At 33.7% G+C, this 25,754-nt stretch overlaps 1 protein-coding gene across 9 annotated transcripts in view; it reads right to left on the reverse strand.

The window, feature by feature from the left end:
• Positions 1-25,754, reverse strand: part of PAN3 (poly(A) specific ribonuclease subunit PAN3) — a 148,394-nt gene that overhangs the window by 60,742 nt on the left and 61,898 nt on the right. For all 9 annotated transcript variants that reach the window (XR_008426421.2, XR_008426420.2, XM_053920737.2 and 6 more), the window contains one exon: positions 9,874-10,021. Coding sequence is in view for 7 of the 9 variants with exons in the window: in XM_053920737.2 (XP_053776712.1) it covers positions 9,874-10,021 (148 nt within the window). In the remaining 2 variants the exon portion in view is untranslated. The remainder of the gene's footprint in view (positions 1-9,873; positions 10,022-25,754) is intronic.

Below are 25,754 nucleotides of genomic sequence, written 5' to 3' on the forward strand. Positions count from 1 at the left end.
AGGGTTTGATTTACAATTTTAAGGACTATACTCTCTGGCCTGTAATAAGTAGGTAATTTACTTTGATCACTGTAATATTTGAAGAAACAGAACGATGACCTGCTTGCCCCCAACTTGACCAAATAATCTAGCCTCTGGAATAATGTCAATCTTTTAAATCATTAACACTTAGGTTATTTAAAACTAAAGGTCAAAACAAAATGGGAAGAGGATAGGTGTTAGCTCCCAACTCTTTTGGATCAAAAGAACCATTTTTTTCTTCTCAAATGATAGTGACTGTTTGTGAGCAATGGGATCCTTCATTCATAGTGATAAATTATGTCGTACTGTTTGTAAACCAGAAACTTACTCTAAGATTAGTGTGCCTGATTATAAAAAATTGTAGCTAGTCACAAAGAAATGATGTAAGATTAATATTAGTTAACACTGTAATTCTAACTTTGGATTTCTACATAAAAAATTTTTAAATATACGTATTAAAATGTAATGTGCAAATAAGATATTTGATTACTAGTTCTAGACCCATGGGGTTTTACATTTTAAACAGCCAAGGTACTTATGATATTAATTTTTCAGGTATTCTGAAAATTTTGTTAGATCTATTATAATAATTTATATTATTTTTATCCCATTAACATTATTAAGGTAGAAGAAATCCCTATTGCTCAGTTTTATTAAAATTGTACTTGTGATCTTGACTTGAGCTCCAGTAACCCCTATAATTCAGTGGTTCCTTTTCTGATAACTTCATTTATTCAGAATACAGACAGGAACCAAAAGACTGAAAACTAGCCTCAGCCAAAGGATAATTTAAAGACCATTTACCTTATTTACAGGCAATGATTCAAGTCCATGAATCAGTCTTTTTCTTATTTTTTTTAAAGGTATTAAAAATGTATTTGTGTTCTTGACCCTAAGCAGATTAGGAGGAAAAGAAAGGGGTTATAAGAAAAAAGAGGAGAAAAAACAACATAGAGCACCTAGTAGAGCAGTGATCCTCAAAATGGCATCCCAAGAAAAACAACCTTATCAGCATCATTTCATATTCAGAGAGCAAGAGAAAGGCCTTACCTTCAAGGAGTTATAATCTAATATATTGGGGCAAGAAGACAATGAAAAGGGTAAAAGCTCTAAGTAATTACAAATTGCTCTAAGAATTCTGATACCTAAAGGATATCATTTCTATTCTGGTTCAATACAATCACTGAAGTAAATAAAGTTGAACACAAGTCATAAAAAAAAAATTGTACTTGTCTGAAGCAAAAGAAAACTGCAAATTTTGGAAATCTTTCTTTGAAAAATTGTTGAAAATGTAAAGTTTTGACAAAGCCATAAAGTTTCTGATATCCAAAAATGAAAGGTATGCTGGAAAGCTTCATTTCTTATGATGCTGGTAAACCAATTACTGCAGCTGCAGGCACAAAAGATGCAAATAAGATAATGCCCAAAAATGTATATACATGATTCCACTGTTAAAACTTTACATCCCAAAAAGCCTGGGAAATGTATTCAAGCTGCTTTAAAAAATGAAAGTCCAGATTTTGGTAGACAGTCATCACTGGAGGAGCTTACAATTTCCAAACTTGTCTGTAACAATTTCCCACTGATGCTCCTCCGTGCTTTCTCCCTTCCAGGTGACAAGAGAGAGAGCTAGAAGCCACCTGACCTGGGTTCCGAACTGACTATGTGGAGGAGTGCATCCCAGACAACTGAACATCTGCCTTCACTATTACAAAGCAAATAAATTTCTGTCTTTGAAGACATTACATTTTGAATCTGTTTGTTTCAACAGCACAAACAGTGGGCAATACGATTACTGTCCACAGTAATTATGACTTAGACAGCAGTTTGGTGACTAAAATTGTATTAATATCCTATTGTTTTCTAAAAGGTACAAAGTCCCCCGAAGCAACTTCTAATTACTATTTACAATTTATAGGAATACCAGCCTAAAATCTGGATAACCACATCTAAAATATGGGAAGATATTTAAAATCATAAGAAAACATCTCACTTCATACACACCAATATGGAAGAGATTCCTGATTTAGAAGAACCCAGAACTAAATGTAACTATCATATAAACATGCAGTCCACATTTGAGTATTCCTGGTAGATTTTATGTCTGTGTGCACTAGAAGTTTTAAAAGGGATACATCTCTTAATTCCTCTCCTTTTACTAAAACCTTTCCCACTGGCCCTACTCAGGGTAACTGCACATCTGAAAGGCAAAAAGAGCAAGGAAAAAAAAAAGCGCTGGCTGGTGTAGCTCAGTGGATTGAGCATTAACTGCGAACTAAAAGGTCACTGGTTCGATTCCCAGTCAGGGCACACGCCTGGGTTGCGGGCCAGGTACCCATTGGGGGGCCACGTGAGAGTCAACCATATAGAGACATCTCTCTCCCTCTCTTTTCTCCCTCCCTTCCCCTCTCTCTAAAAATAAATAAATAAAATCTTTTTTTTTTAAAAAGAGTAAGAACAAAGATGATTACTCAAGCTGAGAAGAATCAAATAATTCAAAAAACAGAAGAGGCTGCCACCAGTGAATTTCTTCCTACAGAATGAGAGGACTACTCGTAACTAGACATGTTACACACAGCACCGTCATTTTATTCACATAAACACTCTCATTCTCCACTGAGTAGGTACAATGTTCCTAGGCACCACTGCGCCAAATGGTTAAAGAAAACCTGGAGCTCTCAACCTATCTGATTGAAGGGAAAGGAAACGACTAACTTCTAAATCTCCACATCCAGCTAAGAATCAGGAATGTGCTCTCTCTGCCTTTCAGTTCATCCGAAACCACTACAACACTCTAAGTTACCCGACTCTAATCTTACACTGTGGAAACAAAACTCCCCTCATCTCCACCTAGGATGCAAAGGGAGCCTTGGTGGGATTTCCTATTTACACAGACTATGTCAAGGAAGTCCATATGCCTTTAAAAGTCCTTTTACAGTCTAGGACAAAAATCAAACTCTTCTCTCCTTTTTGCTACCTCTCATCACTGTCTTCATCTGTCTCCTTTTAGTGTACCCATCTCCTATAGATCACTGTGTCACAAAACAATAGAATTTTAGATTAGAAAAACTTTTAAAATCCTCTGTATTATAGAAATGAAGATGCTAAAACATAGGGACAAAAGGGAGTGCCAAAAGCCACACAGCTACTTGGGTATAAAAACTGGTGCCATATTCTGAAGGCAATGGAGTCCAATGAAAGTGGCTCAAGAGCAGCAGGAGACCTTGCTGCAGGAGTAGACCACTGAACCTAGTCCAAGGGAGCCCTACCCACTCCCATCAAACCCCTACCCTTTAATTAAGGGGCAAGTCAGCTAATATATGAGATTTAAACAGGAAGTCCACAACAGGAACTCTCAATCCTAACAGGAAACATTAACCAGAGATTACCAACCAGGGAGCTATTTAAGCCTTACCTGACAGGTCTCCAAGCCAGCTGCAGCAGACACATCCCCCTCTGTGCCATTAACGTCTCGCCTCAGTTTCCTGAAATTCCCAACTGGGAAGGGAATACAGCCAGCAGGCACTCCCAAACCAGTTATGGTTCTACAGTTCTACTGTTAGTAACCTTCCCTGGGACATCAACATCTGTATCCATATACATGCACACACAGAGCGATCCCCATCTAGGATAAGCTTGACATTAGGGCAGTGAAAAAACCCTCTACACAAAAATTTGGGGGCTCCTGATCTTAACTATAAATTTTTATTTTTTTAATGTAGAAAGTAATCCCCAATTAGAAAACCTGGAAAGGTTTGAGTGACTCTGCTGAATATACCTGAAAAACAAAGTAGTTACAAAAAAAATGGAAATACGCAATTTAAACATAATACTTACAAATATTTTAACTGGTTTTAATGTTTTAGCACCTCAAAACATACAATGACTCTAGTTCTGATGCAGTTAACTTTCAACAGGCATATTTCTGTTCCTCATATGAATATTCATCTATATCCTCTTGAACATTTGCATTTTCTAGAAGTTCATCAAAGATGTTTATTGATTAAAGTTCACTATATTTAAGAGATACCCATCAATTAAAAACTTTTTTCCATGACAGAAATGAAACTTAGTTAAATGAGTAAACACTAGGCACCATCAATATGGCTAAATTTGTGCAAGGTAAGAAATGACAAGTTCCCTTCTTCTTAAGGAATTTGTAATATGCTTGGGAAATCTAGACTGGTATTCAAAACAATTAGAAGAGCATTTTAATGCTAAAATACCCCTATTGCCATTAAGTGTAAAAATAATTCAGTGAAATCAGTTGAAACTGAGTATAAAAATAAACTCATGATAGCATTACTTGACAGTCCCACAGAATCCAGTAGACTTGAAAAATAATTACAAGGAAAATCTGCTTAGAGTTACATCCTATAAAATATGACAATGTTTAAGAATTATATAACTATTTTTTATAATTTTTATTTTCAACTATCCCACTTAGTACAACATAATCTAAAATTTCATAAGCTTATGAAATTTTTATGCCTTTAGTGATTTTAACCTAGAGCCTAAGACATACAGTGAAATTTTAAATATGAACTTAGATATTCACCATCTGCAAGACTTAGCAAAGTTTCCTGTTTTCCTAGTGGCATATATACTCCTTTGTTGGATATCAGGGTAGTAATACAGTGAGGAAGACAGATCTGTGGATTTAATGCTATCTACCCATTATAACTTAAAACAGTTGAAGATTTTAATCTATACGTCTTATTAACTTTAACAATATTTTCCCAGTTTGCCTTCTCTCGTTTTTCAGTCATACAAGTTATATGGATACACACATACATATGACTAGCCTAAAAAATAACTGAAAGGACTATCGTGTAGAAAAGATTTTTATTTATTCCATTCAATACAAAAGGAAAGAACTAGGACTAGTGGATAAAAGACAAGACAGAAATTAGTTCAGATGAGATAATTTTCTTCTCTATTCCAACTGTAAAAATGTACACTGGGCTGCCTTGGTTAGTTAATGAATTCCTTATTGCTTCTGTAAGTGGCAAAGCAAAAGCTAGATGATAATCTGTCAGGAATGCCACCTCTCAACTGGTACAAGGCTGAACTATGTAAACCCCAAAGGTTTCACCTAGATCAATGCCCAGTATCAGATTATCACGTAAGTCAACTATTCTGCAACTGAATGAACTAAACCTCCATTTTATCCATCTATTATATGAAATGTCATATAGATAATGAAATCACAAAACTTTACTTTTTAGCAGTGAACTTTAAAAGTAAAAGGGATCTCCTTATCCAAAGTTTTCAACCATATAAGAATAAATACTTTAGCCCTGGCTGGTGTGAATTAGTAGATTGAGTGCTGGCCTGTGAGCCAAAGGGCAGCCAGTTCAATTCCCAGTCAGGGCACATGCCTGGGCTGTGGACCAGGTCCCCAGTGGGTGGCACACAAGAGGCAACCACACACGGATGTTTCCCTCTCTTTCTCCCTCTCTTCCCCTCTCTTTAAATAGTATATTATATACAGGGTCCAGCAGAAGTAAGGCTTGCTTGAGTGTGCTTGCTAGGGTACGTGAATGTCTCACACGAGATGGACAGCAATTTGAACATTTCACCAAAAATGTCATATGGCGTGCTTAAGTGTGATATTGTTACGTTACAGAATTACAGGCTTGTGATTTTGTAATAAAAAAGGGGTGTTATTTGTGCCAGACGCTGCATATAAAGTTTAATACTTTAATATTTTTGAACAAGAATGATGGATAAATATTAATTTCCCCTTTTCCCTCACAACTTGACCAAGCCGAAAAATATATCAAAGAATATTAGCCAGCCCTGACTGGTGTGACTCAGCTGGTTGGGCATCATCCCAGAAAGTGAAAGGTTGCAGTTCAATTTCTAGTCAGGGCACATGCCTGGGTTGCAGGTTCATCCCCAAGTCCCAGCACCTATGAGAGGCGACCCAGTGATGTTTCTCACTCACATTGATGTTTCTCTCCCTCTTTCTCCATCCCTTCCCCTTGCTCTAAAAATAAAATAAAATAAAATCTTTACCAAAAAAAGGAATATTTGCCAATTTTACCCATCAATTTGGTATCCTCAGGAATGTATGTGACTAAGTACTTCAAAAACTGTATCTAAAAATATGATGAATGAATATAATTATTTAATAATAGTAAGTTTAGTATAAATATTTTCCCCAAATCAATAAAATATAAATTTATAATAAAATATACCAAATGGTCCAAAAAGCTGCACCATCCTCATCTTGAAAGAATAAATATTTGAAAATACTGTAAGTCACTCATGGCTCTTTCATTTATAAATCAACGGTGGCATTTTCAAGTCCAAGAACTCCCCTCTGTCTCTCCCAAGTGTCTGCACCCAATTAAGCAGAACGAGAGATACTCAATTCCTGAGTCAGAACTGCATGTTAAATGACCAGATGATATATCATAACACCATCTACAAATGTATGCTCCTGTTGCTACCTCTCTCAAGCACTTTCAAACAGACTGAGGCTAATACTGAGGTGATTAAAGCACACCAACTTAGGTGTAATGTCTACTACCAAAACAGAACACTCTTAGGGAAAATTCTGATTAAGAAAAATATTCAGCAATTGTTTCTCATGATAAAATTATTTTCCATGGCATAAAAAATTAAAGCATAAACTATCATTTCATATACTTAGTATAGTCATATTTTCATTTCTAAAGACCTATTCAAAATCTGTTTGCCTAAAGCAAAAGCTGTTAAATATATATATATTTATATTTATAAAGGAATATATATATATTCCTTTAGACTACATGCTGTGGAAATAAAATGAATTTTTCTAAGACTGTGTTAAACCAGTGAATATCAGGATAATACAAGCTGTGACTAGGGAAAAGTACATATTTACAAATTTAGGTGTTTTCAAAGACAATGAAACCCAAGTTAAGTGCCATTCCCCATACTCATGTAACAACTACCTTCATAGAAGATTCTTAGAAACTTTGCTATTGTTCTTAGGTTGAGTGCATAAACAAGTCCTTGATTTCTTAAACGAAAATAGAATAAAATGATTGTGTACACAATTCAATGGAAACATGCTACATATTTTTAACACTTTTAAGTACCTTTAAACCTAATTGGCTATAAATTCAAAATAACTTGTATATAAAGTTTTACTGGTTGCATCAAAACTTTTTTAAAAACACAAATCATGTTTTAAAGATGATCAAAACAAGATTTAAAAAAGGAGACTTGATTCACTCAGGATCTACTTTGTTCCTGGAAGTATGCTTTTGTTTCTTACAATCTGAGGAAATTCAAAATCTTAATATCTATTCAACTCTGCTCAAGTATTTTTACATTTTAGTCAAGAGATATATAATTTAAGGATGTATTTCTTCATACATAATGAAAATGACATTACTCTAGTTTACATTTGAATGCCAAAATATTTAAGGCTTTATAATTTTTTAAAGAAAAACAGTAGTTGCACATGTTTTTGAGGCTAATAATATGGAATAGAAATTGGAAAAAAGAAAATGAAACTTCATAACTGAAAATTATGAATAGGTTATACATGTAGTAAACAAGAAGCAGTAACGATAAATTACATCATCACTAAGGCAAACTTTATGACCATTTTTACTCTACAACCTTAAAGGAGCATGTCAAGAACTCTTCTTAGGCCTTGAAAAAAATATTACTTGTGGGTAAGAAGTAAAGGAAAACACTGAAGGGTTAAATGGCTTTTTGAAAATAAGTCAGACTTAATTTTTTCTTTGCTTATTTCCAGAGAGTGTTAAGACATTAACTAAAACAAGAAAATATGGGGAAATAACAAATGCAAAACCATTCATCTATTTTTGGAAACTATTTTAGCTCTGTTGATTGTCATTTGAAATGAAGAATAATTTTTAAATAACATGTATAAAAAATTTAGGAATATATTTAATATAATATACTGACCTACTTCCAATGGTTCCAGACAGTAATTACTCTCATCAGTAAATAGAAGGACCAATTTAACATTAGAGCTATGTAGAAGAGTAAATAGTTTCTCATCTAATTTAATTTTTAAATTAATTAATTTCATCCCAAATTTAGGTTGTAATATCCAACTGGGGTCAATAAAACACTTCCCTACACACAAGTTAATACCTACTGAAAAGCTTAAATACCCCAGCATTAATGGATTTCTTAACTAAACATTTTCAAGGTCTAAAATTCCCTTTGACATTTTTAACACCTCCAATATTTAAAAAGCCTATTTTTTTAAATGGCAAGCTTGAACTGATCTGATCAAAGATGTGAACAAAATATTTATTTTTGAAACAAAGGAAGATGTGTTATTATGCCAAAATATATTAATTACAAAAGCCAAAGTTTTCTATTGGTATATGGATACCATTGTTGAGTGCTTTCTAAAAACTTCTTAGAAGTCTGGATAATCTCTAAGAAATTTTAGATGTATAGCTGACATGCAAATTATGCTCACATACACGATGTGAACACACCTCAATGGGAGAAAAACCACAGTAGCACATTACTTACAAAACTTTTACACTACCAGGAATATTCAATTCTGACACTGCTCTCTAGAGAAGAAGGGAAAATGTTTACAAATTTAACTAAACCTGAAAAGAGCCAATGTTGAAGAAAAGGTAAGGGGACATGTGAAGGGAAGGGGGTTGAAGGGTAAGGGGAAATGAGTGGGGAGGAAGAGTGAAAGAGAAAGGTAGGGGAAGGAAGTATTGATAAATCCGTGGCAACACAAGGTTACTCAATATCTGAGTACACCTGATACTTTACATGCTAAACCAAATGTTCTGTTCCATAAAGTTATCATTACCTTCTCTCATTCTTTCCCAAAAGGTCCTCGATTCCGTACCAGTATCAAAACCAATGATTTTCTTACTAATATGATTAAGCCCTGAAGGCAGTACTAGTTCCAAGCTGATCTAGTTAGATATTTTGGCTTCATTTAATACACATACAAAATCTGTGTAGAGAGCTCAAATATTTTACAGACACAAGATAACCTGCTCAGCACTTATGATAAATTCAATATAGTTTTGCATCCCTCACTTTTCTGATTAAGGTACAGACCACTAGAGATGGCTGATGTTAATTATCTAAAAATTGTTTCATATTTTTATATTGTAATAAATGTTTATGCCATGAACTAGAATGTATAAGTTGCATGAATTTTTAAGATAAAAGAGAAATATTTTAAAAGTTCTCTAAGGGTCACTAGGAATCGTTCCTCAGGACCCCTGGGGTATAAGTACATTTGTTCAAATTCCTCTGTCATTATGGGTAAACCTGGAAGAAAATGATTGAGAAATACTGTTTTCCCCACCTCAATGACCCCTAATGCTTTTACAAGTCCTTCCTACTGTTGTTTATAATACTATACCCAATTAAAAATTACTATTACAGATTTATAATCAAACATCTGAAAGTTAATAAATACATCTAAACATGTGTTTTGAATAATACAGAATGTTATTTTTTAGAAATTTGGTACAAAAGGACTTTGAAACACATACAGATCAATATTTTTTTCTTATGCTCTTAGAGAAGTTTGTGGGTAAAATAGCATTATCATTGACTTTTTAAAAAGGGAAATACTAAACCCAGATAGATATTTTTCCTAAAGAAGGAGTTAGTTCTTTAAATTTACTTCTGTGCTTTTAAACACCCTGATATATAATTTTTGTTCTGTTTTCAATTTTTTAAACTGTGGTACCAAAATCTAGAACATAAAACTCACAATGTGTTCAAATGTGAATTATTTAGTATGCAATTTCAGTTCTGATAAACTAATAGCAAATGTGCTTACAGATTTGATATCTGGAACTCACTGGAAACAGTTACTCAACTTACCTGGTGCTAATCCAGCAGCAGCAGGACTTCCCATGGATGGGTGAGAGAAAACTTGAGAGAAGGCAGACATATTTGACTGGGACACGTTACTCAGCCTGGAGGTTGATCCTCCTTTAGGAATAAACTCGCTTGCGGTAGGATTTGGTGTCTATTTAAAAATCAAATATAGTAAGTTAACACACTTTAAGCCCAAAAAAGACATTGAATCTACGAGGCATAATTCCACAGTGTTTTATTTACTGATTAAATATTGCACTGAAAAAATTTACAGTGTTTTTTAGTTTCCATAATTTGGAGTGGTATAATTAAATTTCTTGAGGGAATTTTTTATATCGAATTTGTGGATTTTAATCATTTTACTTGCAGGGTTTAACCTCAGAAACATGTAAAATTTGCCTTTATTTTCAAATATGCATCATTACCAAACTATCCTAACACATTTTAGAGAACTGGGAGGTTGAGACTACCTCAAAACTGAGCAACAAGTTTCCAATTTACTAATACTTTTAAACCACTTCTACAAGTATTAAGGTCAAAACTGCCTTTGTTCCAAAATTAATCACTTCCTTTTTTATAAACACTTAAGACATTTTCTCAATAATATGGTGCCATGTATTTAAGTAACAAAGACAAAAAAAAATACTTATAAACAAGGCAAACGTGGGAAAAATCAAGATATACGAATAAAATAAAGGCCCCAATGCTGTAAAGTATCACATGTAGGTTACATTATATTGAAAATTTTACCGTAAGGTTACATTTCAAATACTGCCCCACAGTTGTACTATGTCACATTTTGTATATTAAAGTGGCATGGTACTTCTGGCTTTAAGAACTAGAAGAACATATGAGACTATCTAAAATTCACAAATGGACTATATTTTTATCCATGTGAAACAAATGAATGTCCTAAAATTTTTCTGAAATGGTAAACATTTTAAATTTTACATGTTTAAGTGTGATAAAGGTTCAATAACCATTAACATGAGTGATATCATTTGAATTCAAATTCTAGTAGGGTCAACCAAGGAAATAATTCATTGTGTTCATACTTCAGCTCACATTTTATTTATGCATATAAACTAAGTTTAAAGGACTGAATCATGACACAAAGAATTTAATAACTCAGAAGTACTCTAGAACTAATAATCATTAGAAAATCAGAAAATGGATGAATTACTGCACAACCCAAGAAAACTTTGCCTATTTGATATGAAGGACACTTTGAACTGTCAAGTTAGAGTTCAAAATATAAGATTTGGAAGAAAAATCAACAGGCTAACCTAATTTTAAACTCTAAAACAAATGATACTTTACCAGTTGCATGCCAGGAAAAATGAAAGACAAAGAAATAAAATATAGAAGAAATGTTAATCTGAGCTTACTAGAAATATTCTACATATATCAAGTGAACCTCTTTTACTATCACATCTAAGACATGAAATTCTGTTGGGAGGAAGTGGAGAATCAGTTCTGAGCCAAAATGTATTTTCCAAAGAAAAAAATAAAATCATCTTCTATCTCTCATACACACTCAGACACATACACAGTAAACCTTCCAAATTCTAAGGTTTTCAAGAACTGTGGCATGTTCTTTAAAAGTACAGTCAATTCCTTAATTTCTGGAGTAGAAAATAAACCAATGCATTTCACTGATGTGTTAACCCCTAGTTATAGGAAACAAATGGCTACTGATGGAATCACTTCTGAGCTACATCTGTTTGTACCAGTTAATTCTAAACCTATTTGAGAAGACAAAGTCAAGATTTTAAAAACAACCAGGTATCTCAGTGAGAGATTTCAGAATGCTTATGAAAGATGAGGACTTCAGGATTTAAAAGAGTACTAAGAGATGGCAGATTTAGACAAAGAAAATTATATATACATGCAAAACTTTTTAGTAGCATGCTCCTGAGAAATGTTACCCAGTTTCCATATATATATCATATATATCCTATGTTTAATGTGAATTAACAGTACATCTGATTTGAAAGCCGATTTCTCTATAAAATAAATTTTATTTAAACTGATCTGAAATCCTACATTTAAGGCATCCTCTAAATGAGAACTGGGAAGTGAAAGTATGTTCTACCTTTGCCAAACAAATCACACATAAAATGTCATTCTAACAAAGTATAGAGGACCTCAAAACTTATAATGCAAGTTACTAAAAACAACATAACTAAGAACTTACACATTAAACTGCAACTTCTAGAAATTTCAACAACCACAGATGCAAAGATATCTACCTAACAATGAATTTTAATTAAGAAGTGAAAAATAGGATCTAAATCCTCTCTCCTTTAAGTCCTGATTTAAGATGCATGGCATTTCCCTTGAATGGGTGGTTTAAAAGTTTGTTTTATTCTTCGGCTGGGGTGGGGTGGAGGGATGGGGAGAAAATGCAGACAACTGTAATTGAATAACAATAAATTTTTTTTAAAGTTTTGTTTTATTCAACCCTGAATATTTGAGTAAAGGCATTTAAATAGAAAAAAGAATTACATAGGATTAAGATACAACACAAAAAAACAAAATCTAGGAATAAGAGAGTAGTGCTACTGTTACTGACAATATAAATTCCTACAGTCACATTAGCAAACTGTCAGAAATATTTAAAGTAATGATAAATTATTATAATACTAAATACTTTTTGATAATCAAATCAATTAAAAGAACTACAATAAAAAGATGTACTCTTAAAACTGCTTTAATATTATTGTTTTAAAGTATAAATAATGGTTTTATAAAGTAAAATAGCACAGGTACACACCTTTAACATGTTAACACTACTTTCTTAAAAGACAAGGCAAAAGAGGCAACTAAACTGATCACAATACAACGAACTACCTATTTATCAGAAAATAAACAATTTCTCTTAGTTTTAAGAGGTGATGGGTTAGATCTAGAAGGAAGACTCCAACTTGGGTTACACAAATTATTTGTCTAACTTCAACAACACTAAAAAAAAGAAAATAAGAAAAGGAGAATGGAAAGGAAATTAAAGTTTTATTATTTCTGCCCTATGACTTAGAAGATAATGCCTTTCTAAATATCTAGGTATATTTCTACAACATTAAATTTGTATTTTTTTAAAAGAATGATAATTATATTTCTGCTATATATTTCTAGTCTAATTTCTATTCATATTTTAATACTAATTTTTATTTATATCTTAAACAGCTATAAATGCACATTTGAAAGAAACCTGTTTCATCAAATTAAACTGATAAATTCTCACAAATTCTCTTTGTGAGAATTTATCAATAAAAACTGAGTTTTGGGTTCTCATATACTTAAATTCATACTGCATCTTTCATGCCAAAAACAACCAACTACTTTTTATATAGTGAGTTCTCCAAACTGACATTCCCAACATTTGAATGGTCTGACCTGTACTATCTAGACAGCAATATACTAAATCAAGAGTCCTGACCTTCAACTTTAAAAGCAGTTATAATTTTATTATATTTTAAATGAAATAATAATTGTTTCAATCCACACATCCTACCCTACCAAAATGATACACTATTTCCTACATACAAATGACTGATAAAGGTCTTTTTAACAATGAAGATGTTTTCTGATGAGGTTTCTAACTCAAGTTTAACACAATTTTATGCTTTCCTACTATAATTTGATTCCATGGACACTGTTAGTTTTAAGGTGACACAGTATTTAATACTCTGCTGGATTCTACTACAGATTACTTACTATTTAAGACTATGATAAATTAGTCCCCTAAATTAACAAACTAACTTAATTCGTGCATCAAAATTAAAGGTGCAGCTATTAAATATTTTTAAATTAGGTATAAAGCACAGAGGTTTATACAAATTGAAAACAGAAAAAATATTATGTAATATTTCAACATGTCAAAAATTATGTAAGAAAAGTGCTGTCTGAAGGTGAAGTGAATAATTGAGAAATCACTATATTCCTGAATATGGTCAGGTTTCTTTGTAATCACATAGTGTATTTATAAAACCATAAAATACCTTCAATGGTACAGCTCCTTATAATGAGCTCTACTTGTTTACCTGTCTTATGGCTTCATAAGTTATCAGTAATCTTTCTACTCTCTGAATGAAACATGGCCTAGTGATTTTTTTAACAGCTTTATTTAGATATAATTAACATATAATAAACTGCACATATTTTCTTAGTTTTAAGAAATAGCTATTTATTTTTTAAGTATTTTTTATTGATTATGATATTATAGTTTTTCCAGTATCTCCCTCTTTATCCCCTCTGCCCTGCATCCACCCAATCCTCCAGTATCCCCCCCTTAGTTCATATACATACATTGTACATATAAATTCTTTGATTTGTTTCCTATACCATTTTTGACCTCTCCTCATCTTTTATGCCTACCAATATGTTTCTTATTCCCCATACCTTTCCCCCCCTATTCCTCCCTTCCTACTCCCCACTGAAATCCCTCCATGTGAGGTCCATTTCTCTGATTCTGCTCCTGTTCTAGTTATTTGCTTAGTTTTTGCTTTCATTGTCTGTCTTTTCTTTTAGGCTCATTTGTTGATAGTTGTGAGTTTGCTGTCATTTTACTGTTCATATTTTTGACCCTCTTTTTCTTAGATAAGTCCCTTTAACATTTCATATCATAAGGGCTTGGTGATGATGAACTCTTTTAACTTGACCTTATCTGAGAAGGACTTTATCTTGCCTTCCATTCTAAATGATAGCTTTGCTGGATACAACACAATCTTGGATGTAGGTCCTTGCCTTTCATGACTTTGAATACTTCTTTCCAGCCCCTTCTTGCCTGCAAGGTTTCTTTTAAGAAATCAGTTGACAGTCTTATGGGAACTCCTGTGTAGTTAACTCTCTCCTTTCCTCTTGCTGCATTAAAGATTCTCTCTTTGTCTTTAATCTTGGGTAACTTAATAATGATGTGCCTTGCTGTGTTCCTGTTTGGGTCCAACTTCTTTGGGATTCTCTGGGCTTCCTGGACTTCCTGGACGTCTATTTCCTTCACCAGATTGGGGAAATTTTCCTTATTTGTTCAAATAAGTTTTCAATTTCTTGCTCCTGTTCTTCTCCTTCTGGCACACCTATAATAGGATATTGGAACATTTCACGTCCCAGAGATTCCTCTGCCTCTCTTTCATTTTTTTGGATCCTTGTTTCTTCATTCTGTTCCAGTTGGATATTTATTTCTTCCTTTTGTTCCAAATTGTTGCTTTGAGTCCTGGTTTCCTTCTGTCACTGTTGGTTCCTTGAATATTTGCTTTATTTCATTTTGGGAATCTTTCATTTGTTTTTTTCATTTTTTGACCAAGATCAATCAGTTCTGTGAGCATTTTGATTACCAGGGCTTTAAATTCTCCATCATATAGGTTGGCTATATCCTCATCATTTAGTTCTGTTTCTGAGGTTTTGCTCTTTCATTTGGGTCATATTTCTTTGTCTTGTCACACCAGTCTGGTTGTTTTGGTTGACTGTTTCTTTAATTCCTTGGTTGTAGGAGTTCCATGCAGTTTGATTTTCTGGCACTTCTGGTTGTACAACGATTTTAGATTGGTTGTTATCCTCCTTTTGGGTGTGCAAGGAAGTGAAGAGTTTCCACCTATGCCTCCATCTTGGCCGGAACTCTCTGAAATCTGAAATCGCTACCTTCCACAGCCGATCTTCCTGGAATTGGAGGGTCCTCTTCTGCCAAACTGCAGATATTTAAATATAAACTTGGATAACTCCTGACATAGGCAGGCAATCATGGCACCATTACCCAAATCAAGATAATGAAATATATCCATCCTGCCCAAAAAAGTTTCCATAAGCCTTTTAAATTCCTCCCTCCCATTCCTCTCTGTTCCACTATTTTGTTCAACCCAGCTTCCTGTCCCTATAGTCTGCGTTTTCTAGAATTTAATATAAATGAATCTTACATACATATATACGTGATTTTTTAACCTTTTTAAAAAATTGATAAGCCGCTTTCCAGAGCAGTTTTCCTATTTCAGCATGTCCACCAGCACTGTATAGAGAACTCAAGTTGCTCTATGTACTCAGGAGCATGAGCTTTGGTAGGACTTCCATATTTTAGAAATTCTAATATGTGTGTAGGGATATCTCACTGTGATTTTAATTTTCATTTCCCAAATAACTAATTTGTCATTCTGTATCTTCTTTGGTAAAATGTCTGTTCACATTTATGACCAATTTTATTGGCTTTGTTTTCTATTAAGAAATTTTGACAGTTCTGGACAGAAATCATTTTTTCTCCAGGTCTATGTCTTTCATCCTGTTAACAGTTACCTTTCAAAGAACAAAAATTCTTAAATCTTGATGAAGTCCACCTTATCAAATTTCTCTTTTATGGGTCATGTATATGGTGTTGTAGCAAAGAAATCCTGCCTAACCAAAGGTCACAGATACTTTCTCCTGTTTTCTTCTGTCAGTTTTGTGATTTCATGTTTTACATTTAGGTCTATGATACATATTGAGTTAATTTTTGTATATCAGTAATTTCTTGCATATACTCAGTTATTCCAGCACTGTTTATTAAAAACATTCTGTCTCCACCAAATAACCTTTACTACTGCACTGAAAATCAGCTAAGTGAGTTAATTATTCCATTGATGCCAATCTATCTTCATGCCAATATCACTTTATCTTGTTTACTGTAGCTGTACAGTAAGTCTGGAAGTCAGGTATTGTTAAGTCTTGCATCTTTTTCTTTTTCTTTTTTTAATCTGGTTTGGTTTGTAGGTCTTTGGCATTTTCATATGAATATTAGACTAAGTTTATCAATTTCTATTAAATAGCTTACTGAATTTTAATTGAGACTATACTGAATCTATAGACCAATTTGGGGAGAACTGACATCTTATAATTCAGTCTTCAGATCCATGAATATATACACATCTCCATTTACTTGTCTTTAATTCCTTTCAGAAATGTTTTTATGTTTCCAAAGTACATGCCTACAGATATTTTATCAGAGTGATACCTATTTTAAATTTCTGATATTAGAAGTTGCATAATTTTTATAATTTTGCTAGTATGTATGCCATCAGTTTCCTGAGGCTGCTGTAACAAATTATCACAAACCTGATGGCTTATCACAAACAGAAATTTATTCTCTTACAGTTTCTGGAGGCCCGAAGTCCCTAACCAAGGTGTTGGCACTCCCTCCAGAGGGACTAGAGCACTATCCATTCCATGCCTCACCTACCTTTGGGGTTACTGTCAACATTCTTTGGCATTCCTTGGCGTCCACATCACTTCAATTTCTGCCCGTACCCACAAATCACCTTCTTTGTATGTAATTTCCCTCAGCTTCAGTCTGATAAGGGCACTTGTTATTGCATTCAAGATCCATTTGAATAATTCAGGATGATCTTATCTCAAGATCCTTAATTCACCACATCTACAAGGACTCTTTCTCACTGAAGTGAAATTCACAAGATCCAGAGATTATGAATGAACGTATCTTTGGGGGGCCACCATTCAGCACAATATATTAGAGGAAAAAAATTGAACTGCATGTGTTGATTTTGCACCAAGACTTTACAGAACTCCCTTATTTATCTTACTAGTTACAGATGTTTATATTTTAACTACAGATGATCATGTCTCTCTGTAAAAGACATTTTCCCTTCTTTCCAGTCTTTTATTTCTTCTTGCCTTATTACGTTAAAATACCCAGTAAAAATAGAAATGGTGAAAGTAAACATTCTCTCCTTACTTCTGATCTTAAGAGGAAAGCATTTACTTTTTCACCATTAAGCATGTTAGCTGTAGTTTTTTCCCAGATGCTCTTTTTCAGGTTAAAGAGAGAGGTACCCCTGTATTTCTAGTTTGCTGGGATCTTTGCCCAGAAATACATACAGATTTTTGTCAAATGTTTTTTCTATCTATTGAGATGATCATCTGGTGTTAGTTAGGGAATATGATTAATTACGTCAATGGGTTTTTATATATTAAACCAACTTTACATTACTGGGAGAAGTTCCAATACTTCGTGGTACGTACATTATCCTTTTTATTTACCTTTAGAATTCAATCTAATTTTTTTTTTAGAATTTGTATATCTATATACATGGTACACACTGGTTTTCTTTTTTTCTTTTTATGCAGTCTTCATCTGGTTTTGCTATCATAGTAATGATGTTAGCATGTATTACTTTCTTTTCAATTTTTAAAAAAGCTTGTATATAATTCGTATTAGTTCTTCCTTAAATATTTGGTAGAATTTACCAGTGAAGTCATCCAGGCCTTCAATTTGTTCAAAATATTTAGCACTAGCCATGTTATCTATTACTTCTTGAGTGAACTTAGGTAGTCTCTGTCTTTCAAAGATTTGTCTGTTTCATCCCTTATCGAATTTATTGCCATACAATTCACAATATTTCCTTAGTGTCCTTATTAACATCTGTACAACCTAAACATGCCAATTATTTCATTCCTGATAATGGTAATTTGTGCCTTTTATCTTTTCTTTGTTACTCAGTCTGGGTAGCTATTTACCAATTTTACTGATCTTTTCCAAGAACCAGTTTTGTGTTTCATTTTTTCTCCATTGTTTTTGTTTCCTATTGATTTCTGCTCTGACCTTAATTATTTCTTATGCTTTCTTTGGCTTTAATATGTTTTTCTTTTCGTAGTTTTTCAGGTGGAAGCTGTGAGCACTGATTTGAGAGCATTTGTCCTTTCCTGACATAGGCTTTTAGTGCTTTAAATTTCCCTCTGACTACTGCTTTAGTGGCACCCCACAACTTTTGACATTTTCATTTTCATTCAGTTCAAATACTTTCTAATTTCCTTTTTTTAAAAAAAAAGATTTTTATTTATTTTTAGAGAGAGGGGAAGAAAGAGAGAGGGGGAGAGAAACATCAATGTTCAAGAGAGACATTGATCTGTGGCCTCTCAAATGCCCCCAACTGGGGACCTGGCCCGCAACCCAGGCGTGCGTCCTGACCGGGAATCAAACCTATGACCCTTCTCTCTGTGCCTTGTGGGATGATGCTGAAGCCATGCTGGTCAGGGCTAATTTCCTCTTCTACTTCTTCTTCGACCCACGAGTAATTTAGAAATATGTAATTCAGTTTCCAAATACTTGAAGAGTTCCAAAGATCTGTTACTGATTCCTAATTTAATTTCATCATGGTCAGAGAACATATTTGTGTGGTTTGCATCTCTTTAAAGTTATTGAGACTTGTTCCATGACCCATAATTGGTCAGCCTTAGTCAATATCCCATGTGCACTTGAAAAAAAATATCTTTAGTTGTCGTAGGGCACAGTGTTTCATAAACATCAAACTGGTAGTTAGAATCGTTCAAATTTCTCATTTCCTTACTGATTTTCTGTCTCTTTCTTCTTTTACTGAAAGTGGAGTACTGCCCTGATTGGTGTGGTTTGCAGGTTGGGTGACGTCCTGTAGACCAAAGGGTGGCTGGTTTGATTCCCAGTCAGGGCACATGCCAGGGTGGTGGGCCAGGTCCCGGCTGGGGGTATGCAGAAAGCTGGCAACCGATGTTTCTCTCACTCTCTTTCTCCCTACCTTCCACTCTCTCTAAAAATAAATAAATATATTTTTTTAAAAAGTGGAGTATTGAAATTCCTAGCATTGTTTCTCTATATCTCCTTGCAATTCTATTTAGTCTTTGTCTCCTATTTTTTTTAATCCTATTACTCGGTGCACAAACATTTAAAAATGGCATATACATGTCCCCTTTACCTTTATCAAATGATATTTTTTCCATGGGAATAGTCTCTGCTGTAAAACCTACTTTGTCTGATATGAATATAGTTATCCCAGCTTTCTTTTGACTAGTGCAAGGTATTACTTTTAATCTATTTTTGTCTTTATGTTTAACGTAAATTTCTTAGTTTTATATAGTTAGGTCTTGTTCAATTTTTCTAAATCCAATCTGAAAATATCTGCCTTTTCCTTGGGATGTTTAGACTACTTATTTAATATGATTATTGATTTGCCTGGGTTTAAATCTACCTACCATCTTGCTATTTGTTTTCTATTTGTTTCATCTGTTCCTTTTTCCCCATTCCCTTTTCTGCCTTCTTTGGGGTCAACTGATACTTTTATTAAATTGTATCCCCTCTCTCTTATTAGCTTAACTCCCTATTACTCTGGTGGTTGCCTTTGGTTTTAATGTACATAGCAGCAACTGTCTTAGTCTGCTGGAGCCATAACAAAATAGCACACACTGAGTGACTTAACAGAAATTGAAGGTAGGAGTCCAACACCAAGGTGCCAGTAGTGTTGCTTTCTTCTGAGGCCTCTCTCCTTGGCTTTCAGACAGCCATCGTCTCACTGCGTCCTCACAGCAACAGGCCTTTTCCAGTGCATGTGTGTCTGAGATCTGTCGTCTTCTAAGGATACCAGTCACTGGATTAGGGCCCCAACCTTAAGACCATACTGAAGCTGAATTACCACACTAAAGGCCCCATTTCCAAATATAGTCACATTAAGGGTTAGGGCTTAAATATACAAATTTGGGGAAGACACAGTTCAGTCCATAATACTATCACAGTCTTAAACTACTGCAGATATAGTACAATAAGCTTACAATATTAAACTTCCATTTCTCCCCTCCCAGACTTTGTGCTACTGTCATCATATATTTTTTTTCTACAGATGTTATAAACCCTATAATACGGTTACTATTTTTGCTTTGAATAGTCAATTATCTTTCAAAGAGACTTAAATAGTAAGAAGGAAAGTTTATTATACAGTTACACACCATTTTGGTCAACAAAAGACTGCTTATATGACAGTGTTCCCAAAGATTAAAATTGAGCTGAAAAATTCCTATCAACTAGTTAGTTATCCCATAACGTTGCAGCACAACACAGCACTCCTGCACGTGCTTGTGGTAACGTCGGGGTAAACAAACCTACTGTGCTGCCAGGCATATAAAAGTGTAGCATGTACAATTATGTACAGTATATAATACTTGACAATAATAATAAACAATTGTTACTGGTTTGCGTATTTACTATACTGTATTTTATCACTAGACTTTACTATTTCTACTTATAAAAAAAGTTCCCTGTAAAGGTTTGCGTTTTACACTAGCAGTAGCCTCTTATATCTAGTGTTTACCATGTCTCTTGAATGCATAATTTTCTCTTATACTTGACTTAATCTCATGTGGTATTGTACAGTAACGTGCCATACAAGTTTATAGCCTAGAAGCAATAAGCTATATGTTACAGCCTACATGTATAGTAGCACCATCTAGGTTTGGGTAAGTATACTCTATGATGTTCAAAAAATAACAAAATTGTCTAATAATTCATTCTTCAGAATGTTTTCCCATCGTTCATCAGTGCATGACTATTTACTCATGTAGTCACTATTTCTAGTAGTCTTCATTTCTTTGTATAGATCCAGGTTTCCATAGGGTATTGTTTTCCTTTGCCTAAAGTACTTCCTTTAATATCTTAACATCTTAACATCTATTGAAGTATACCTTCTGCTGATGGTGAATCCTTTCAATTCTTGTATATCTGAAAAAGTATGTTTTTTAAAAATATTTTTAAATTTTTTAAAATTTTGAAATAACTTAAGACTCACAAGAAATAGTACCCTTCACTATCTTTCCCCAAAAATAATATCTCACGTAACTATAGTATTCTTACTCAGATTTTATCAGACTTATATGCTCTCATTTGATTTCATTCTTGTAAGATATGTTTCCCAAGAGCAGAAATTCTAAGTTGAAATATTTTTACTTCCTGTATTATAAAGGTATTGCTCAATGGTCTTCTGGTTTGCATTGCAACCAACAACTGCCATTTGTATCTTTGTTGCTCAAAAATGGGTATTTTTTCCTCTGGCTCTTATTTGGTGTGCCTTGGTGTAGTTTTATGTTTTTCCCATGAATATTTTGTGCTTGTGTTCTTTGAGCTTCTGGGACCTGTAGGTTTATAGTTTTTATTCAATTTAGAAAATATTTGCCCATCATTTCTTAAAATACTTGTTCCATGCATCCACCCCTCCCCTCCCCTGGTTCAGGGACTCCAAATACAAGTGTATTTGTTAGAATGCTTCAAGTTATCCCACAGCTCAGTTACTATGTTTTTTTTAGATAGTTTCTATTGCTATGCTTTCAAGTTTACTCTTTTCTTATGCAATGTCTAATCTGCCATTAATTCCATCCAATATATTTTTCATTTCATATATCGCGTAGTTTTTAATTTTAGAAGTTCAATTTGGACTTTAAACTTTCATGTTTATACTAACATGTTTAATCTTTCCTGTAGCTTCTTGAACATATTGAACACAGTTATAAAACTGGTTTGATGTTCTTATATTATTGATGTGACATTTCTAGATCATTTTTAATTGATTACATTTCCTTCCCTTCATAAGTCCAATTTTCCTACTTCTTTGCATATCTGCTAAGTTTTGATTGATGCCAAATATTGTTACTTTTAGCCCTTTGGATGCTGAGTTTTCTTTATTCCTACAAATCTTATTCAGTTTTGCTCTCCATTGCAGTCAGACTGCTTAAAACTTAGTCTGATCCTTTCAAGTATTGTTTTAAGCTTTATTAGAAAGGACTAGGGCAGCATTTATTCCAAGGCTAATTTGGCCCTAATACTGAGGCAAAAAACCACCCTTGATTTTTTGTTCAAAAAAACCACCCTTGATCCACCTACTTGATGCTTCATCAATTATGTTTTCCATGTTAGCTGGGAAGAATAGGAACTATTTTTGGCCTTGTATAAGCTCTGAGAATTATTTCCTGTGATCTATTCAGATATTTCTTCTTCTAGGTCAAGCAGCCTGCTCACTCCTATCTTCTAATCAATACTCAGCTGAAGACTCACGGGATACATCTGCAAGTGTCCAAAATTCTCTGAGTATGAGCTCCCTCCTCTCCAGTACTTTCTTTTGCGAACTATAGCCACTTCAGCCTCCGTGAACTTCCAGTTTGGTATCCTCAATTAGACAGGCTCCACCTGAGTTCCTTCTCCAGGACCAAGTCTGGAAAACTCTCTCCAGGCAGTAAGCTGGAGTAATCATAGAGCTCACCTCATCTGTTTTCCACCTATCAGGGACCAGATTCTTCCCATGCCTAGTATCTCATGTCTTGAAAACTGTTCTTTTATATATTTTATTCAGTTTTGTTTCTATTTCTGGAAAGAAGTGCAATCCTGTTCTTCTGTCTTAGCCACAAGATAAATCTAATGGTGATGTTTTCAAAACATAAGGTACTGATTTGATCTTAAGTTACTGATATATAAAAATTAGCTAACTCCTTGCTTCAGTTAGATCAGACAGCAGTAAAAAGTGGTACTTTACAATGATCATTTCAAACAATTTATGAGCAAATCAATTACTTCCTTATAAAGCTCATTTTCCTTTTCAAGTCTTATTTTCCTTTCTATGTCATCTCTTTCTAGAACAGATAAATTATGTCACAAGTAACTATCCTTTTGATAACGTAGATGTCTTTGCAGCATCAAGTCATGGAGTCTATCCTAAATCGTTCTCAAATTCAGCTCTTTCTACTCATTTCACTGTCAGTATCCCAGTGTAAGTTACCATCGTCTCTACTCAGATTAACCACAACATCATCTCAACAGACCCACTCGACTCATCTTGATCAACTGCAATCCGTCTTTCACTTTTCAGCCAGGATAAAAGAGAGTAAGAGAGAAAGTAGAAAAAGAGGGGAAGAGAAGAAGAAAAGAAAAGGTAAGTGGAAAGAAAGAAAGAGAAGGAAAAGTTTTATTTAGTTGCTTTACTGCTGACATCCAATTAGATTGACCATGTCAAGTCTCCAATGACCTTGACTGAATTAAATCAATTTTAAAAAATGGGAAATAAAATGTTAATATTTATCTTAACCTTATCTAATTTTTTCCAAAACCTACAACTCCAATCTCCCATCTTCACTACTAGTCTTCCCTCTCTGGAGTGACAAAGAAGCCTAGTTGAGATTAATTCAAAAGATACATGTCCAAAATAGGTAAGCAAGTGTTTATGTGTGTGTGTATAACTGTGTAAGTGAGTGTGTGTTGGGGGGGGGGGGCATCTTTGCAAGGGCAAAAAGCAGTGAATTATTTGGGAAGGTAGAAGAGGTGAGACTGACAATGTGGGAGAAAGGAAGGAATAGGCAAGCATTTTGCCTTGATAAAACGATCTAAAAAACTGTAAAAAGATGAGACCCAGGGATATACAGACCAGCCCTGTTCAGTGCTATTTTTACTAGTCTTCAGTATTCATAAACAACACAGAATAAAGAGGAACAGAGTGAGACAAAAAGGAGAAGTCAAATGGCTAACCAGAACCTCCAAGTTCACGTTTCTACAATTTTTAAAAAATTTAATGGGTTATTTTCCCAGATTTCAAGCAAAATGTGGTTAAATGTGGTTAATTATCATCAAAATATAATCAAAATATATTATCAAAATATAATCAACTTCTGGGTTATTCAGAAACCCACCTATTTAAAATCTGTCATGGTTCATCTTATAAAATTTCACATTTAAATACCACTACTACTTTGAAATTAGTCTAGTATCATAATTTACAAATTTTCTGAAACAAACTGGGTCCTCTGAAAAATACCAATGAAGAAAATATGATATTCTAAATAAATCAGAATCAAATTAATGAAACCAGTCAAAGAGCACTGATTACTAGTGCTTCTAAGAGATTTACTTACGTGTTCTTTTAAATACAAGTTCTCCTATTTATAATTTGACTATCTTAACAGAATGTAGCATGAGTAATGCTAGAACCTGCCAAATGAAAATCAATTAGTAATAAGAGCTTTATCCTATGGTAGAATTAAAAAGGAAAATTCTCATGAAGTCAGCATAATTATATATAACAGCTTAAAATTATAGGCACGTAAATTTCCAAGACTCTTGGAATACTAATAGTAATTAGTTCATCCTCTACAAAGTTTGTCAGAAATAAGTAATACTATGAACATTATTCTTGAGAACACTTTGATAGTATACATCAAAATTTAAAAATAAACATGCCATTTGACCTAGTACTCCTACATCTAGGAATTATAGCTAAGGAGAAAATCAACCAAGTAAAAAATTTTTAATTTATCACATTTTTAATTTACCATTTTTTTTAAAGGACGTAACTACAATATCTATCAGTAGGAATACGGTTATGTGGATCATGATACATACGATAGTGTGTAGCCATTAATAATCATGTGGATTGACATCAGAGAAACTCAAACTAAACTACAATTAGATATTGCCTTACACCTGTCAGAATGGCTATCATCAATAAATCAACAAACAAGTACTAACAAGAATGAGGACAAAAGGGAACCCTAGTGCACTGTTAGTGGAAATGCAAATTGGTGGCAGCCACTGTGGTAAATAGTATGGAGGTTCTTCAAAAAATTAAAACAGTATGGAGGGTCCTTAAGACCCAGCAATTCTACTTCTGGGTATATTTCAAAAGAAACCTGAAGCACTAAATTGAAAGAATATATACACCCCTATGTTCATTGCAGCATTATTTATAACAGCCAAGATACAGAAGCATATCATGTGCTCATCAGTAGATGAGTAGATATAAAAAGCTGTGGTACATATATAAAATGAAATATTACTTGGCCATAAAAAAGAAGGAAATCTTACCATTTGCAAGAGCATGAATGGACCTAGAGGGTATTGTGTTAAGTGTAGTAAGTCAGAGAAAGGCAAATACATCATGATTTCACTTATATGTGGAATCTAAAGAACAAAATAAATGAACAAACAAAATTGAAACAGATTCATAGATACAGAGAACAGAACTGATGGTTGCCAGAGGGAAAGGGGATAGGGGACTGGTTATTCACATAACCAATTCAATCACAAAATTTAACATATATTAAGATTTTTCAAATATTTTTCCACAATGATA

The sequence above is a fragment of the Desmodus rotundus genome, chromosome 3 (genome assembly GCF_022682495.2).
Source record: "Desmodus rotundus isolate HL8 chromosome 3, HLdesRot8A.1, whole genome shotgun sequence".
NCBI lineage: Eukaryota > Metazoa > Chordata > Mammalia > Chiroptera > Phyllostomidae > Desmodus > Desmodus rotundus.